Source organism: Oncorhynchus clarkii, chromosome 5 (genome assembly GCF_045791955.1).
Source record: "Oncorhynchus clarkii lewisi isolate Uvic-CL-2024 chromosome 5, UVic_Ocla_1.0, whole genome shotgun sequence".
In the NCBI taxonomy this organism is placed as follows: Eukaryota; Metazoa; Chordata; class Actinopteri; order Salmoniformes; family Salmonidae; genus Oncorhynchus; species Oncorhynchus clarkii.
The window spans coordinates 43,365,467-43,385,289 of record NC_092151.1 but is presented as its reverse complement, the minus strand read 5'-3'; the positions used below and the strand labels follow the sequence as shown (position 1 = coordinate 43,385,289).

At 41.4% G+C, this 19,823-nt stretch overlaps 1 protein-coding gene across 1 annotated transcript in view; it reads left to right on the top strand.

The window, feature by feature from the left end:
- The window catches only part of LOC139410049 (contactin-associated protein-like 4), a 199,643-nt gene that overhangs the window by 91,358 nt on the left and 88,462 nt on the right, over positions 1–19,823 (top strand). Inside the window, exons 5-7 of the mRNA XM_071155484.1 lie at positions 240–449; positions 14,647–14,828; positions 15,874–16,014. Of these exons, the coding sequence (XP_071011585.1) occupies positions 240–449; positions 14,647–14,828; positions 15,874–16,014 (533 nt within the window). The remainder of the gene's footprint in view (positions 1–239; positions 450–14,646; positions 14,829–15,873; positions 16,015–19,823) is intronic.

Genomic DNA, 19,823 nt, shown 5'->3' with positions numbered 1-19,823 from the left:
TTTGAGACTGAATCACCTCATCATGCCTCTACTATTCTCTTAAGTGGTTTAAATTCAGTTATTCCAGTTGGTTTACAACTAGAACTGAAAATAATGTATGCGTTTGTCTTTCTGCTGAATATGCATTTCTACTCTCCTAGTGCAGAATCTTGCTGTAATGTAATCTCTTGTTTGCAGAGTCTGATTGTACTACATCCTACTGTAGAATCTTTACTTATGAATACGTTTTTTTTTTGCAGAGTCTGATGTGGCAAGTTTTGACGGCAGCGGCTGCTTGCTCTACAGGTTCAGCCCCAACCCAACACCAATTCGAACAGCCAAAGACAGTATCTCTCTGAAGTTCAAAACCCTGCAGAACTCTGGGACACTGATACACACAGAGGGACAACACGATCGCAGCCTCACGCTGGAGTTGCACAAAGGAACACTTTTACTCCACCTCAGAAAAGGTACAGTACTAATCACAGTACCATCCCATAATCTCCTACAGCGTCTACTCTACTTTTTATGCGATGTATGGTTTTCACAGTTAGGCACGTGTTTAGTGCCGACTCAGCGGTTTCAGGAGATTAGCGTACTGTAGTAAATACGATACATTGACTACTTAGTACGTACAGCACAGCAGAGCCGGAAAAGAAAGTTTGAAGTGGGGCTGAACTTCAAGTGGGTACTGTGTTGTCTGGGAGCCAGCTTGTCGAAGGCATCGACATATGCTACACCTCTTAGCAGGACCATCTGTCTATTGCATACTACACCTCCCAGCTTGCCCTCCTCCTGGCCCTCCTCCCAGCCTTGCTCAGCCTAGCGCTCCACTAGGATAGAAGGAGGGCAGGAGAGACACCTCTCTCTCTGTCTCTACAGGGAGGTTAGTGCTTAGTGCAGATCTACTTTACTAAAATTTTACGGAGCGTACAAGACACACACACACACGCACACACAGAGCACATGGAGCACACAGAGCACATGCATGCAAGCACGCACACTGTAGTGCAGATGTACTGTCAGCACATTAAGCATGTCTAATACTCTGTTGGCCTACATAAGATTGTTGAGACAGTTAAGATAATTTAGGGGCATAACAATATACTTACTGAATTATTTAGGTCAGGATACCTTGTTGCTGGATATGGTAGTTTGCTGTATACTGTAGTTGGTTAGGATATCTAATCCCAAAACCCAATAAAGGGTCTTTATAATGATGCTCTGTTATTCATTAGTAGTGGTAGACCTAAAAATTTAACTGGACAATATTTTTCTGGAAAGACATGATTTTCAAAATAGAAGGATGGGGAAAAGAGAAAGCAAGTGGATCTGTGCCAAAAACAGAATAAAAGGTAAAAACCAATCATCGTATATCAAACTACTTGAGAGGATCAAATTGCCTGCTGGACTAAATCAATCAAAATGGCCATAGGCTACAGTATCTATCATCGTGATTTATTTTTTTCAAATTCCATGTTACAGTGCATTGATGACTGAGGCCTAACTGAAGACGGTTGTGAGACCACAATCTATTTGAGTGACAAAGATGTTTGAGCATTTCATTTCTGGTGGAAGTAGATACTTACACACCTGGATAGGCAGGCACTCTTGTCTGAGCATAGTGTGGACATTTCAAAAGTCTGTTTGTAGGAGTTTATACCCATTTATGATTTAACATTTATTTGACCAGGTTTTCCCATTGAGGTCAAAATACCTCCTCCATATATCTCTTCCAACAATAGCTTATAGGCACTCCCTCTAGGCAGTTCTAGGTTGGGTTCACTCTCTAGAGCAGGGCAAAGACCGGCCCAGGGGCCGTATGCGGCGACCTGATTCAAAAAGAATTTGCGATTAGTCAAGTTTTGAAAAACGTATTTTGTCATTCAAATTGAAAAACTTTGATTTAACTCCCACCGCTTGTGGGACATTTATTTTGAAGGCCCGTATAAATAACAACTGCACGAGGACAGACAGTGACTGACAGGCTGGCGCACACGTCAAAGTTACAAATGGCGGCTAACTATAATTTGTGCAAAGGATTTCAAAGAAAAGGAAAGTAGACAATGAATGTAGGGTGTCCCAGAAAGAGTGGACATCAACATGTCTTTATTGAGGTATCAGGGAAATGTAGGGTGTCCCAGAAAGAGTGGACATCAACATGTCTTTATTGAGGTATCAGGGAAAGCTGTGTGCCTAGTGTGCAAAGAGAGCGTCGCTGTCTTGAAAGACTACAACTTGTCAAGACACTTCCAGACGAAGCATGCAGAGAGATATAGGAATACGTCTTCTGAGCAGGGGGCAAGTGGATCGAAAGAGTTGCTTTCTCAGTTGCAAAAGCAGCAAGGACTTTTCACAAAACTGCATTCAGCAAACAACGGAATTGCGAGAGCTCGCTATATACCACAAAATTGCTAAACATAGCAAGCCATTCGATGAGGCTGAATTTATTAAAGAATGTTTAATTGACTCTGGAGCAATACTTTGCCCTGACAAGAAAGAGCGGTTTGAAAATGTTTCCCTGTCAAGACAAACAGTGACACGGCGTGTTGAGGACATTGCAGAGAATATGGAACAACAGTTGAAAGACAAGGTAAAGGATTTCACCTATTTCTCCTGGGCCCTGGATGAGAGCAGTGATGCACGTGACACGGCGCAGTTGTTGATATTATTACGAGGCATAACCCCAGAGACTTTGACATTACAGAGGAGCTTGCCTCAGTGCAGTCAATGAAATTGGGAAATATTTGTTGGAGGAGGTTAATAAGTGTGTGGCAAAGCTGGGACTGAGTTTTGAAAAGTTATCCAGTGTGACCACTGATAGGCGCCTAACCTTGACCGGAAAAAACATTGGCTTTTTGAAAAGGATACAAGATCAAGTAGCTGAGTTGAACCCAGATCAGAAAATTATTTTCCTGCAATGCATTATTCATTAGGAGGTGCTCTGTAAATGTGTTCTGAAAATAAGCCATGTTGTGGATACAGTCACTAAAGTGATACACTTCATAAGAGCAAAATCTTTAAACCACAGGCAGTTTGTCTCACTGTTTGAAGAGACAGAGTCGGGTGATGCAAATCTCCCCTAGCACACAAACACGAGATGGCTGAGTTTGAGGAAGGTGCTTAAAAGGGTGTGGGACCTGAAGTCGGAGACTGCTGAGTTTTTGCAAATGAAAGGAAAATATGTGGATTTCCCTCAACTGCAACATAAAGAATGGTTGGCTGATTTTGCCTTCTCCGTGGACATCATAGCCCTCATGAATGAACAGAATTCCAAACTACAAGTGAAGGGCCTTTTTGCACATCAGATGTACAGCCTTGTCAAAGCCTCCAAGGGAAATTTACCTGCAACTTGAGCTTATCAATTTTCAGTCTCATACAGTGATTGGAGAACTATTCAAAAGAATGTCACTGACAAGGTTCTATGCATCTCTCGATGACTTTCCAAAGATTAGGAGTCATGCTCAGAAGATGTTTGTACTGTTTGGGTCAACCTACGTATGTGAACAGACATGTTCAGTGATGAAATATAAGAAGTCAAGGCACAGATCATCTCTTACTGACTCTCACCTCTCAGCAATCCTGCGCATACCCGTTAACAAGAGTTCGGTCCGTGGTGCTGAATGTACAGTGTACTTTTCCCTCTGTGTAGTTCATTGCATGTTTAATAATGAAAATACCTACCAAAAGGAGAACACCGATGTGGTTTATTTCTGTGCTTGTTAAAAAAAAGTAAAATAAGTGGCCTATCTGGACGTGATTTCCAGTAGATATATCTGTCAACACAGTCATACACATGATGTATACTCCTGTAATATGATTCTGGCCCGCGATGGCAAAAAAATATATTCTAATTTGGTCCTCCATGGAAAATAATTGCCCAGGCCTGCTCTAGAGCCTAGAGTCTACGTATTGCCTTTTCTGTTCTATCTTAGAGCCCTGCCACCTGCTCGCCCCCCGACACCTCTCCAACAAACTGAATTCAAACTGAATTCCCTCAACAGCAGTTTCATTTCCCTTGCAATCGCTGTTTTCCTCTCCACCCTGTGATTGAATCGAGCTGATTGTCAAAGTGCTGACAGTAAAACCGCAGTTCAGCTCTGTCATTTGAAAGGAAAGCTCAGAGGGAGAAAATTAAAACCATCCGTCGTTTATGACGGGACGAGAGATTACATGTTATTCTGCTTATCCTGACATGGACCGGCGCTGACAAAAGCAATGTGTCTCCAACTCAATCAAAGTGCTTGTCTGAAACGCACTCCATCTCCGTATTTGACGTCACTTCACTGTTTTCCTCTTTCCCTCTTGTCATTCATCAGGCTTTTTCGCATTTTTATCCCAATCCTCACCCCTCTCCCTCTCCCCCTCGCTCTCTTTCCAATTTGCTTCTCATGCAGTAATGTGCCATTTGCAGTTGTATCCTTTCTGTCTGCTCTGTCTGTCTCTGCTACTCTTCCTCTCCGTGCCACCCCACCCCTGACATGAATGTAACGTTGTGTCTATTTCGTCCGTCTGCTGCTTCCTCTGCTTGATAACAATGCTGGGTCAAATTGGCACGATCTCTTGAAATACAGCATGATTTCATTTGACACAGGTGCTCTCTTCTGTTCTCTGTCTGTATCTCTGTCTGTCTGTCTGTCTCTCTCTGGGCCTTGCAGTTTGTAGACTGTGTAATTTAGGTCAGTACCTCTGACTGTGTGTTAGCCCTGAAGCTATGGTGCAAACAGCCATTTTACACGCGTTAAATCCTGAAATGAAACAGTCCCAATACAGGAAAGCATTGAGATTGAGTCCTCTATACAGGATGGTAAAAGTGCCTTGAAAGCATCAGACATCCAATATGCCATTAGTAACTGGAGCATACTGTACCTCTCGTACCCACAACGCTGATGTATGTCACAATATTACAATAACAATGTAGAGGAGACGGAGATGGTTATCTGGGGGATTGTCCTCTCCTCTCTCTACTACTATAACGGGTGTCATTCCCCTGTCAAGACGCTTTCTCTGCACAGTTTCTGTTATCGTGATGGCTAGCTTGAAGTGAAACGCGATAGTCGCCTTGTGGTGTCCCCCAAATGGCACCCTATTCCCTATAGTGCACACTGCCCAATGGGCGCTGGTCAAAAGTAGTGCACTATATAAGGGATAGGGTGCCATTTGAGACGCGCCGCCCCGTGTTCTTTCTCTTTGAGGTAATCAGTGAGTGCCGTTTGTCAGAGTAGTTTTCACCACAAAGGGCCTTGTCATGGCTGTGTGAGGTAGTGTGAGGAGGGATGGCAGGCCATTCTTTCTCCATCCACTCCTCAGTGGATTGGGAAAGGAGAGATTTACAGTGCTGTAGGGGCACACTGCACTTTAAAGCTGTTACTAAACTGGCTCTGGCAGAAACCCGCATGGAGAACTTGTAGAAAACATGTGCTACTACTATAGTACCAACTTCATCTGCTCTGTGAGTTACATTCAAATGCACGCTCAAACAAACACATGTTCATACTCTACAGCTTCATTGTGAAATTCCATAAACCCCTACATACCAGTTGTTGAGGGAAACAACCAAACCACTCTCGCGCCTTACATCATGCCCATACAGACATCAAAACACTCAAATACAGTATCCATGTACGAGCGCACACATACACACAGTGTCAACGAAGCTTTGGAAAAGGCTTTTCATGAGTCAACACTGTGCAGCCAACATGAACCAAGGCTGCAGTGCTCACATTGAAAAACATAGGCAGTTCCACGACCAAGGCACAGACAGACAGTCACAGGCTGTTTGCAGCCACTTCGCAGCCCGTGCGTGAAAATGAATGAAACAAATGGGCTTGCCAAGATTTATGTCCAGTATCCAAAACCATTCCATTTCCTTTGTAGTTTACATTCATCAAAATGTTGGTTTATATTGTGCCCCACTGGCTCATATTTCATCCCAAATCTTAACTGTCATCTGTAATATTTATTGGATGCAAATATACGAGGGTCATTGTATCCAACAGAGTTACAAATATGTCAACCGTAAATATTGTAAAGGTACTGTAAATGCGTAGAGGTATATTAAGGGTTGTTTTGTGAACTAAAATCTAAAAGCGTTTTGCTCTGGCCAATTTAAGGAGTCTTTGGTACATTATTGGACTAGCCTTTACTCCAAAATGAAACACATTTGAGTAATCCCCTTTGAGTGTGGACTGCCTTATTATGCATACTGGATAGATTGGTTACCTTAATAAGTTAGCTAAAAAAAAAATCTATCCACCAGTCTGGGACAGAATGTACAGCTCTAGTCAAATTCATTCCACCGAGGGCCGGCAGGTTTTTGCTCCACACTTGTACTTGATTGATTAATTAAGGTCACTAAATTAGTGAGGAACTCCCCTCGCCAAGTTGTCTAGGTCTTAATTGAAAGGAAAAAGCAAAAACCTGCAGAAACTCAACCCTCTGTGGAATGAGTTTGAGATTTCAGGTATCCCAAATTAAGCACTGGGTAGCAGCAGGAACAGGGTTGGAGAGCCCATGGCACATGGAGTTTGAGTGGAATATCACCTGTCGCTTAGCGAGAGCATGCTCCTCAAACAGTGGTTGATGCATGGAGCGAAATAAGTGTTTTTATATTCATTTCTCAGCTGCTCATATATCAAGCACATGCTCCGCTATAAAACCGAAGTAGCCTACCCGGCATCATTGAAAAACAGACCGGGAAAGTGTGCTCCACCCATTCCCTATTCGAGTGCATACAAATGACATGTCATTTTGTTCCCCCCTGCCTCTGTTCTTGCCCATTTGATAGTGAGACTTTCTAAATTTAAACCAATTTGACATATTACTAAAGACAATATTACATTGAGAATAGTCTGAAGGATGAAAATATGTTCACTTGAGGAGAGAACAGCTGTGCAGCCCGAGGCAAGGGACACAGTGCAAGCTTTTTTCGTTGTTGTTGATTTTCTCAAATTATCAATAGCCTATAGTCGGATGATGCAGCCCATATATGTTTGGAATTCTAAGGTTTGTGTCAACTAAAGCTGCTAAATATCTCTAAATCTAGTATATATGACCTGTTTCAAATTATCACTTTTATGTTCAACGTAGCCACTATATATGCAAACTCGCTCCGGGAATGGGGAAAAATATCCTTTTTACTTTATTCAGCTATGTTAAATTCTATTCTTCTTACTATAAAATCATATAATATAAAAATAATGGCATGGGACTTATAAGCATATCTTGTCAGCTAAATGAACAAGCCTACATCCTATGGCATGGAATATAGCCAGATAACATACAGTAGGCCAACTCATATTTTGTTCATCTGAACAGTGGCGCAACTTTCACTGGGGATGGGGGAACATGTCCCCCCCACATTAGGCTGTCTGGAGTGTTTATCCTTCAAAAAAAAAAAGAATTATATCAATGTAATTGTCTGCATAATTTCCAATCCCACATATATGTCACGCCCTGATCTGTTTCACCTGTCCTTGTGATTGTCTCCACCCTCTCCAGGTGTTGCTGATTTTCCCAAGTGTATTTATCCCTGTGTTTCCTTTCTCTCTGTGCCAGTTCGTCTTGTATGTTTCCAAGTCAACCAGCATTTTTGCCGTTCTCCTGCTTTTTGCATTCTCCTTTTTCTAGTCCTCCCGGTTTTGACCCTTGCCTGTTTCTGGACTCTGTACCTGCCTGCCTGACCATTCTGCCTGCCTGGACCACGAGCCTGTCTGCCACTCTGTACCTCCTGGACTCTGATCTGGTTTTGACCTTTTTGTCTGTCTATGACCATTCTCCTGCCTATGCCTTTGGATTATTAAACATTGTAAGACTCCAACCATCTGCCTCCTGTGCCTGCATTTGGGTCTCGCCCTTTTGTAAATCTAATCTAGCTCAGTGTCTAGCTCTATATTTTAGTTTATTATTTCCCCTAACCCTACCACCCCTCCCCTAACCCTACTACCCCTCCCCTAATTGGAGTAAATGAATGGATAAACTATTCTTAGGCTTCTACATCCAGCTTATACATACTCTATACATTTTACAGACAGGATATTTTACATTAGTTATCTTTTGTTTGTTTTTAGTCCCAGCCTTCATCATCTGGTTTAAACATCTCTAGAGACTATATCTCTCTCATCATTACTCAATGCCTAGGTTTACCTCCAATGTACTCACATCCTACCTTACCTTTGTCTGTACACTATGCCTTGAATCTATGCTATCGTGCCCAGAAACCTGCTCTTTTTACTCTCTGTTCCGAACGTGTTAGATGGCCAGTTCGTATAGCCTTTAGCCGTACCCTTATCCTACTTCTCCTCTGATCCTCTGGTGATGTGGAGGTTAATCCAGGTCCTGCCACCCCCCCAGGTGCTCTCATTTGTTGACTTCTGTAACTGTAAAAGTTTCATGCATGTTAACATTAGAAGCCTACTCCCTAAGTTTGTTTTACTCACTGCTTTAGCACACTCTGCCAACCCAGATGTCTTAGCCGTGTCTGAATCCTGGCTTAGGAAAACCACCAAAAACCCTGAAATCTCCATCGCTAACTATAACGTTTTCCGCCAAGATAGAACTGCCAAAAGGGGCAGTGTTGCAATCTACTGCAAATATAGTAATACAGAACTCTGCAGGCTATCTAAGTCTGTACCCAAACAATTTGAGCTTCTACTTCTAAAAATGCACCTTTCCAGAAACAAGTCTCTCACTGTTGCCGCTTGCTGTAGACCTCCCTCTGCCCCCAGCTGTGCCTTCGATACACCCCGGCCATCCTACAATCTAAGCTTGATGCCCTCAATCTCACACAAATTATCAATGAACCTACCAGGTACAACCCCAAATCAGTAAACACGGGCACCCTCATAGATGTCATCCTAACTAACTCGTCCTCCAAATACGACTCTGCTGTTTTCAATCAAAATCTCAGTGATCACTGCCTCATTGCCTGCATCTGTAATGGGTCTGCAACCAAACGACCACCCCTCATCACTGTCAAACGCTCCCTGAAACACTTCTGCGAGCAGGCCTTTCTAATCGACATGGCCGGGGTATCCTGGAATGACATTGACCTCATCCCGTCAGTAGATGATGCCTGGCTATTCTTTAAAAGTGCCTTCCTCACGATCTTAAATAAGCATGCCCCTCTCAATAAGCATGCCTCTTTCACTCCAGACCTGTCTGCCCTCATCGAATAGCCCCCGTGATGTGCAACTTTTCAGGGAAGTTAGGAACAAATATACACAGGCAGTTAGGCAAGCTTTTTCAAACAGAAATTTGCATCCTGTAGTACTAACTCAAAAAAGTTCTGGGACACTGTAAAGTCCATGGAGAATAAGAGCACCTCCTCCCAGCTGCCCACTAAGGCTAGGAAACACTGTCACCACCGATAAATCCACTATAATTCGAGAATTTCAATAAGCATTTCTCTACGGCTGGCCATGCTTTCCACATGGCTACCCCTACCCCGGTCAACTGCCCGGCAGCCTCCACAGCAACTCACCAAAGCCCCCACCATTTCTCCTTTACCCAAATCCAGATAGCTGCTGTTCTGAAAGAGCTGCAAAATCTGGACCCCTTACAAATCAGCCGGGCTAGACAATCTGGACCCTCTCTTTCTAAACGTATCTGCCGAAATTGTTGCAACCCCTATTACTAGCCTGTTCTACTCTCTTTCGTATCGTCTGAGATTCCCAAAGATTGCAAAGCTGCCACGGTAATCCCCCTCTTCAAAGGGGGTGACACTCTAGACCCAAACTGCTACAGACCTATATCTATCCTACCCTGTCTTTCTAAGGTCTTTGAAAGCCAAGTTAACAAACAGATCACTGACCATTTTGAATCCCACCATACCTTCTCCGCAATGCAATCTGGTTTCAGAGCTAGTCATGGGTGCACCTCAGCAACGCTCAAGGTTCTAAACGACATCATAACCGCCATTGATAAGAGACATTACTGTGCAGCCGTATTCATCGACCTGGACAAGGCTTTTGACTCTGTCAATCACAATATTCTTATTGGCAGACTCGAAAGCCTTGGTTTCTCAAATGATTGCCTCGCCTGGTTTACCAACTACTTCTCTGATAGAGTTCAGTGTGTCAAATCGGAGGGCCTGTTGTCTGAACCTCTGACAGTGTCTATGGGTGTGCCACAGGGTTCAATTCTCGGGCCGACTCTCTTTCCTGTATACATCAATGATGTTGCTCTTGCTGCTGGTGATTCTCTGATCCACCTCTACGCAGACGACACCATTCTGTATCCTTCTGGCTCCTTCTTGGACACTTTGTTAACTAACCTCCAGACGAGCTTCAATGCCATACAACTCTCCTTCTGTGGCGTCCACCTGCTCTTAAACACAAGTAAAACGAAATGCATGCTATTCAATCGTTCACTGCCCACACCTGCTCGCCCGTCCAGCATCCCTACTCTGGACGGCTCTGATTTAGAATACGTGGACAACTACAAATAGCTGGGAGTCTGGTTAGACATAATTAAATCTAGAATTGGCTTCCTATATCGCAACAAAGCATCCTTCACTTATGCTGCCAAACATACCCTCATAAAACTGACCATCCTACCGATCCTGGACTTTGGTGATGTCATCTATAAAATAGCCTCCGAGTGTCCAGTCTATAACAGTGCCATCCGTTTTGTCACCAAAGCCCCATACACTACCCACCATTGCGACCTGTACGCTCTCGTTTGTGTGTCCTCGCTTCATACTCGTCGCCAAACCCACTGGCTACAGGTTATCTACAAGTCTCTGCTAGGTAAAGCCCCGCCTTATCTCAGCTCACTGGTCACCATAGCAGCACCCACTCGTAGCACATGCTGCAGCAGGTATATCTCACTGGTCACCCCAAAAGCCAATTCCTCCTTTGGTCGTCTTTCCTCCCAGTTCTCTGCTGCCCATGACTGGAACGAATTGCAAAAATCTCTCTCTCTCACATCTCCCTCACTAGCTTTAAGCACCAGCTGTCAGAGCAGCTTACAGATCACTGCACCTGTACATAGCCCATCTGTAAACAGCCCATCTATCTACCTACCTCATCACCATACTGGTATTTATTTATTTATTTTGCTCCATGCACCCCAGTATCTCTACTTGCACATTCATCTTCTGCCGATCTACCATTCCAGTGTTTAATTGCTATATTGTAATTACTTCGCCACCATGGCCTATTTATTTCCTTAACTTACCTCATTTGCACTCACTGTATATATACTTTTTGTTTTCTTTTGTTCTACTGTATTATTGACTGTATGTTTTGTTTATTCCATGTGTAACTCTGTGTTGTTGTATGTGTCGAATTGCTACGCTTTATCTTGGCCAGGTCGCTGTTGCAAATGAGAACTTGTTCTCAACTAGCCTACCTGGTTAAATAAAGGTGAAAAAATACCCTCAACCCCTTCCATCTATCTCTGAAGACCATCCAGTTTTGATTTCTATCTGCCATATATTTTTCCACTGTGTTGTGACGCGTCACAAAAATTCTGCACCTTTCTATTCTCATAGTTTCTACTGATTGTAAATTAAAGAGACAACATTTTGCTAAGAGTATTATATTATTGATCGATTGACTTTGACTTTTCAAATCACCCAGCAGTGCCATTTGCAAAGTTAGCTCCAAGTAAATGTTGCAGTTTTTCAGCCATTCCTGAACCTGCGACCAAAACCAAGTTTCATATGGGAAGTACCAACGATGGTTATATCCTTCATGTATTCTATTGGTTGCAAGAATTTTGTATAATTAAAGTGAAAAATTCTAAGTTTTGAATCCGGCGTGGTTTTGTGGTACATCGAAAATCTATTCCCAAAATATTTTGCAACCTGTATGGTGCAGCTGTCAATTTTTTGGTCCTTAAATAAAACTGGTATACTTTTTTATTTTTCACAGTTTTCTATAGCCAATTTTTGCATTTAATACAGGGCCGACAGACAATTTCCTTACCTTTTTCCCCTTTCCACTTGCCTCCTCCATTTTTTGCGGTAATGCTGCCATCAGTTGGTTGTAATTTTGAAACCGGCAGTCTTTTTTTTGAGACCGGCAGTCTATAATACTAAGTCAGAGCAATTATATGGCAACAAGCCTTGCCCTCATCATTCTTAATGACTTTAACCTTTCTGTCAATGATACATGTAGACCAGAGGAGGCTGGTGGGAGGAGCCCATCCTCCTTTAGCTCCTTCCACCAGCAACTGATGTAGACCTGCAGGATTATTTTCCTGCTGTAGCAAACTGTATCTAATTAAGATCCTACATCTGAATTTGAGCCAATTTGCTACAGCAGGAACATAATCATGCAGCAACAGGAAATTTGAATTATTATGTGGATTATAATTAATGGACATTTGTGTAGGTGTTGATAGATTTTTAGTTGGGGCAAATCAAGTCTGACATTTCTAAGTGGGAATTACAAACTTTAGAAGCCTTTTTGAAACACAAACACACTACAAGTTTGCATTTCCTGCTTTGCAGGACCATTCTCAGCAACAAAATATCGAATTAAGATCCTACATCTCTAGATATTATTATTTATTGCCCTAATTGGTAATCTGATTTAAAGTTGCAGAAAACGACGGTAACATAATTGCATAAATACAATTAAATTATTCTCTTTTCAGGCTGTCCCCCTGAGTATTCCAGTTTATTCTCCAGTAAATATAATGACATTAAATAAACCAGATCTTTCAGACACAAAGCATTCGCTACCCCATCAACGGAGAGTTATGGCTTTTATGGTTGCCTCTTTATATAAGAGCTCTGCATTTCCTTGGTCAACAGCAGACATATACAGGTAACTGATAAAATAATGGAAACAATTGAGTAAATGAGGGATACAAAGTATATTGAATGCATGTGCTTCCACACAGGTGTGGTTCCTGAGTTGATTAAGCAATTAACATCCCATTATGCTTAGGGTTATTATTTTGGTCATTATTTTGGCTACCATGGCTATGCCCCCATAGGATGACAATGCCCCCATCCACAGGACACGAGTCGTACCCGAATGATTTGATGAGCAGGAAAACGATGTTAACCAATAAAACAATTTAACCCTTACGGGACATTCTGGAGCAGTGCCCGAGAAAGTGTTTTCCCATCAACAAAATGAATTCTGGAATTTCTCTTCGAAAAAAAATGGTTTCTCATCCCCACAATAGAGTTCTAGGCACTTGTAGAATATATGCCAAGGTGCATTTAAGCTTTTCTGGTTTGTGGTGGCCCAACATCCTATTAAGACACTTTATGTTGATGTTTCCTTTATTTTGGCACCTACCTGAACATAAAAAGGCTGTTTTCAGATGGCCGTCTCTGCAAATGACTTTGTGTAGAATATATCATATGTAGAAAGATGCTGTACCTTGCTGTGTGCTCATTGTCATCTGTTTTTCTATTTATATTCCCAAAATGTCTTCTTTAACATCACTGTACCCGAGCAGATGTTCACCAGCATGGTTCATTGAAATGTTGTGTCTCAAATGGGTCTTGGTCAAAAGGGTACCATTTGGGATGTATCCTGGGTTTTGGAATTCCTGTTTATAACAGCACTGCTCTTAATTACAAAGTTATCCGTGCTTAGATCTTGACACTGTGAGATAGCGACAACCTCGTCCAATCTTACCCTCTGAAAGATTGATCACGAGGAGAGTTGTTAAAGTTTGACACCAGAGCAAAATAATGTGTTTTTAAGACTCTAACTCTGCCACGAGACTCCTCCCTCACATCTGCTCACGGGGATTAGTTGTGGGCCTTAGAGCACCCTACTCCCTATGTACAGTAGTGCACTACTTTTGACCAGAGCTCTATTGGCCCTGGTCAAAAGTAATGCTCTAAATAGTGAATAGGGCTATTTGGGAGGCACCCTAGGTATAGGCCACACTGCCTTGGTGACGGAATAAGTTTGCAGCTCAGTTAATCAATACCAATAAACTGATATTTATTTGTTTGTTAGGCTCGCCCTCAAAACCTCTTCATCGTGCCCCATCCCCATCTCTTCTCAACTAATCTGACATCATACAAATAACATCTACATAATTAATGTGTTAAAGTGACACACATTCGTAATTTCCAGAGGTCCGTGCAGCATGCAATCTCTGTTAATGATGTTGTTGCCTCTGTTTGATTCTCAAATGGCACCCTATTCCTTATGCAGAGCATGTGTTTTATGGGCTCTGGTCAAAATTAGTGCACTGTGTAGGGACTAGGGCGCACACAAATCTCCTGTCGGAGGTTCAATTAACTGTCTATTGTATTTTAAAACATTGAAACACTGAGTAGTTAAGATCTTTGCACTATTCAACTTTTTTCCCCTGAGTCACTTCGGTTGACTGCTTGGAAGTCATGTTGCTTGATAGATTGAGTAGTTGACTGGCGCCTCTCTTACTGCTATTTGTATCTCTTGAATATTTCAGTATGTGGTGACCTAAACACTGAAAACCAGTTGTTGCTTGTGGCAATTTACCTGGGAGGATGAGCTCATATTAATAGCTGGAATGGTTTCAAAAACACATCAAAAACATGGGTTCCATGTGTACGATACCATTCTGTTTGTTCCATTCCAGTCATAACTATGAACCATCCTCCCCTCACCAGCCTCCACTGCTGGAAACATTCCTTCTTCTAGCATTGCTTGTCCTAGAAAGGAGAACGCTTTCACTTCTACCAGACTCTGTGTTGTATTCTAGGTAAAAGTGCCTCTCCTGGTCCTGAGAGCCACACGGTCGTGTCACTGGGTAGTCTTCTAGATGACCAGCAATGGCACCATGTAGCCATCGAGCGCGTTAGCGGCCATGTCAACTTCACAGTGGATAAAAGCACTCAGCAGATCCAGGTCCCTGCAGAACTCAGTCCTTTTGAGATAAACGAGGTGTGTTGTATGTGACCTGTTCCTCAAATCATTCCACAGATACATAGACACACACACACACACACACACACACACACACACACACAGCCATTCCTGCATTCTCTCATGCTCTCCCAAATAGCATGCACCATTTGTCTCCAACAGATGTGCTCACAGATACTGTACAATGTACACACACAGGGGAGACACACACAGGGGAGACACACACACAAACAATAAAACCTATATGTTTTAGTAATAGAGTTGTAGCTTTCTATAACGGATGTCTAATAGCCACTGAATTCCCTACAAGAGTGATTCATCCAAGGCCATACAAAATAATATTCTAATCAATAACAGTCAAATTACCAAATTGCCCTCAAGTGGCCTCATGGGAGGAATGGTAACATTTTTCATAATTATTTTATCTTTATGCCCAAAATCCACTATTTCTATGTCAAAAAGTTTTGTTATATTTGTCTTCTGTGATCTATATAAAGTGTCAAATTGGAATTCAAACTCAAAGTTGAATACATTTCAGCTCTATCTGACATGGTGCAGGTATCTTCCTTCTTTAAGCCCATAACCATGTGTGTGAGGTGTAGATTTTTGTTTCAAAGTAGATTTGTTTAAGACTACCAAGAAACACTCTGTGTGCCCCTGATTTAGCCCATTTCAGTTAAAGGTTAACCCGACCTCCATGTAATATTTCTAGACTGTTTTCAATAAATGGGAGTTGGAAATCATTTTCTATTGAAATTGAAACACAATTCACTTCTGGTCATAGTCTATGTAAGACCTACTGAGACAGTTATGTGTACAGTGCCATTGTTGACCCTACCTAAATACACAACATCTGATCATTACTTCACTTTACTTTAATGTGATAGTGACTTACTTTACTTGGCCTTTTATTACTTCCTAAATATCGGTCATTGATGAACCACTTCCAATCCTATTCTATCACCACTAGTTCAAGCATGTTCCTATGTCATAGTCGCTTGCCATGATAATGTAGGTAAGAACATTTTAGAATGTTAACATTGGCTGGATGTTCTTTCACAAGATAAGCTTTGGTGGCGTCCAGTGCCATGGAACACAGATGGTTCTGTCCAGGAGGAACTTCCATGGGTGTCTTGAGAACCTTCTCTGGAATGAGGTGAACGTCAATGATCTGGCCAAGCAGCGCCAGAAGGTCTCCATCACGGTATGTTACCTCAGCCTTGGTCGTACAGTGCAGTGTTTCCCAACTCCAGTCCTCCAGTACCCCCAACAGCACACATTTTTTGTTATAGCCCCAGAGAAGCACACCTGATTCAATTTGTCAACTAATCATCAAGCTCTCATTGAGTTTGTCTGGGGCTACAACAAAAATGTGTGCTGTTGGAGGTTCTGGTATAGTGCACATCGGAAAAAAATTTCATTTGTGCACTAGTTCAGGTAGTCCCTTCCCGTATTAAAATACGTTTTCATCTGTTTGGTGTTTAGAGAATACGACCCTGGGGAACTTTGGATGGTTTGTACTGTGCGTATCCTCTGACCTGGTTTCAAGTAGTATTTGTTTTCTTTCAAATACAGTAGTTGACCTTGATTGGGTTTGACTGGCTGTGACAATAGAACAAGTGGAATAGTCCAAAACTGCAAATGTATTTAAAAAAGAACAGATATTTGAGCCCAGGTCAGTTTCTGTGTGGTGATATATTGAGCTGTATTTTTTGGAGTTGCATTGGAAAATAACAAACATCCTCAACTGTTTGAGGTTTGGAAAGTGCTTGCACCCTGCTTTAACCTGACAAAGAGTTGTGTATATATGGGACAGCTGTTGTAGTCAACACTAGGGCTGGCACCCCCCAAGAAAGCTAACAGCTGACTGAAGACGGGACGGTCAGGCATTTTTGCGGTTGAGTCTATTTCTGCCATAACATGGACTCTTAACAACATGAGGAAACTTTGTTACTTACTTTCTGAAACAAGCACACAAGTCTTTGGTTTCTCCCACAATGAAGTAGAGCACAGAAATAGAATTATTAAAACTGGCTTGGAACCTCTAACCCTGACAATTTGACTGGTAAACTCATGGGTACACTCGCAATGGCTGCCTGGTATTGTGATGCAAAAATGTCCATGGTTGTGTAGAATGTTTTTTTTTCAAATGATGTTAACTGATGCATTGAATTAGGATTTAGAACACTTACATTTTATTTAACCTTTATTTGATCTCATACTGAGACCAATGTTTATTTAACAGGTGAGCCCTGAATGACATAAATGACCGAAATTAAACACATCACAAATGAAAGCAGAAAGGAAAAACACAGTCCTAAAAAACAATAAGGTCCTTAGTCAGCGTTCTGAATCGCCCTAGAGGCACCAGAACATCAAGTTTAAGAACAGTTTGAAGATTGTTCCACAAATAAGGTGCAAAAAAAAAAAAAAAGCTGACTTACTTAACTCAGTAGAGACCAAAGTAATTTCCAGAGTTAGCCGTCCATGAGACAGGGTGTGGTAGCTTGTATGTCTAAAGTTTAGTAATGATATTATGGGACTATTTGTAAAAGGGCATTATTAAAAATGATAGTGTATCAAGCTACGTGACATCAAAGAGGGCTTTTCTGATGTAGAATGCAGTGATGAGTACTAAAATTGTTGGCGGTAATAAAGCGCTATGATAAACGCGATCTAACGGCTTTAACGACGTGGCAGCTGCGTTCATATAGATGTGGACACGGTCTAGGAGCATCGACTGAATAATCTGCGACCTGCTATATAACAAGATTTCTATAGAAGCCCATTTTTATTCTCAGCTTCTACTAACTTCAACTAACTCGTCAATATGCTTTTTAAAAGACAGCTTTTCATCTATCCAGACGCTCAGATATTTGTAAGCAGGGACACACGATCAATATGTACACCATCCAAACTACATATGCTTAAATCATCTGATTTATTTTTTATGTGCTCTAGAGAATAACATATACTTTGTTTTACCGGCATCCAGTACAGGTCAATAAAGTTTTTCTGTAATACTATGAAGGCAGACTGTAGTTCAGATAGAGCCTAGTCAACTGTGGGGGCAATAGCATTCAAAACAGTATCATCGGCATACAATGCAGGTTACAATTTTTTTAGAGACAAGTCGATATTGTTAATGTAATGTATTAAAAACTACAGGACTCAGAATCGATCCCTACGGGACACCTTTCATAATATCCAGGAAACCTGATTTAACACCTTCTGTAGAAATACACTGAGTTCCTCCTGTCAAGTCATTTTTAAACCATTTATGTGCAGGCTGATCTAGGCCAATTGAGGAAAGCCTCTGAATTAGCAGTGAGTGATCAACAGTATCGAAAGCCTTTGACAGGTCAATGAATAGGGCAAAATGTTGCCTTTTATCCATACAGTTAACCACATCATTTGTAACTAGGGATGCAGCAGTGATAGTGCTATGACCTGGTCTAAAAACCCGACTGATATTCATTTTAGAATAGATTTCAAAGATATGAAAGTTCTTAGCTGAGAATTAATCAAGGATTCTAATAATTTAGCGAGGCAATAATGTTTAGAAATAGGCCAATAATTATTTAGTACCAGATATATTTGTCAGGTAAAAAATATGGGTTAATGATTCAGCAATCAGGGGGGGGGGGGGCAGAGAGCTGCAGCAAAAATGGATCAAGCAAATCCGCCCCAGCGGATTTTTTTTATTACCTCAATCTTAAGCAAGGCATCTAACACATCACTGTAGTAAATTGTTGAAATTAAAATAAAGATTAACTATGAAGTTGACAGATTAACCGTTGAGTCAGCTAGAGGCTGATTGACTGACCAGGGTCAATTAAACCACTGTTTAAAAAGCCTGCCGAGATAAAAATGATGATTAATAGCCTCACTTATCCCATTCTTCTCAGTTATGATACCAGAGTAAGACAGACCTTGCTTATGCAGGGACGAAGAGGAATTTGTAAACTTCAGTTAATTTGCTGTTTTCTGAAATTTAGAAAGATCACCAGCAGAGTCAAAGATGGAGCTGAAAAACTAGAGATGCCAAGAGTGTGCAAAGCTGTCATCAAGGCAAAGGATGGCTACTTTGATTTGTTTAACACTTTTTTGGTTACTACATGATTCCATATGTTATTTAATAGTTTTGATGTCTTCACTATTATTCTACAATTCTGCAAAATAGTAAAAATAAAGAAAAACCCTTGAATGAGTATGTGTGTCCAAAATTTTTCTTAAACGAGATCGTACATCTGTTTCTCAATTGTCTGAAAGATTGCCAGCACATGCAGTCAAGAGCGGAGTAAAAATGAAGTAAATAAAAATGAAAGAATGCTATTCAAGAAGTTATTACGGTGACATTGTTAATTTGCTGTCATCTAAAATGCTATGACCGTCACAGCCCTACTCAATACAAAAATGGGTTATTTTCATGTTGATTGGTCCATTAATTAATTCAACAAATCCATGATGAGTATGGTATATGGAGCAGAGAGTCTTCTTTTGTGGAGCTAAATCCCTCTAGATGGTATTTAGCTCTCTCTTGAACACATTTCCATCTTGTAAATGATTACCTTAACCACTCCAACATGAAGTAGGGAGAAATGAGAAAGAATCCGCGTGGAAAAGATTTTTAGGTTTTGCACTGAAAAGAATAAACACCCTCAATCTAAAAAAGAGATTATCAGTAGCCAGAGATGAGACAGTACCACTTGTTTCAATGTAATAAGGATGTTAATGAGGGTAATGATTTCATTTAAAAAAACTAAAGAAAGACAGCCAGCCAAAGGATTATACTTTAAGGACATAACATTTTCTTTGTCATTTGTCTGGGCCTGAAGTTTCTGTTCAGTACTGTAGCACACTGTAAGCACTTTACACTACATGTGTTGCTGCATATCACTGTGACTGCTACTGTTTCCCTCTTGCAGTTACTGAACAGCAAAGCCAAACTGCTATAAAGATACCCTGATATCCCTTTGGGCTAGACAGTACTGTAATACATCACTTTTGCTG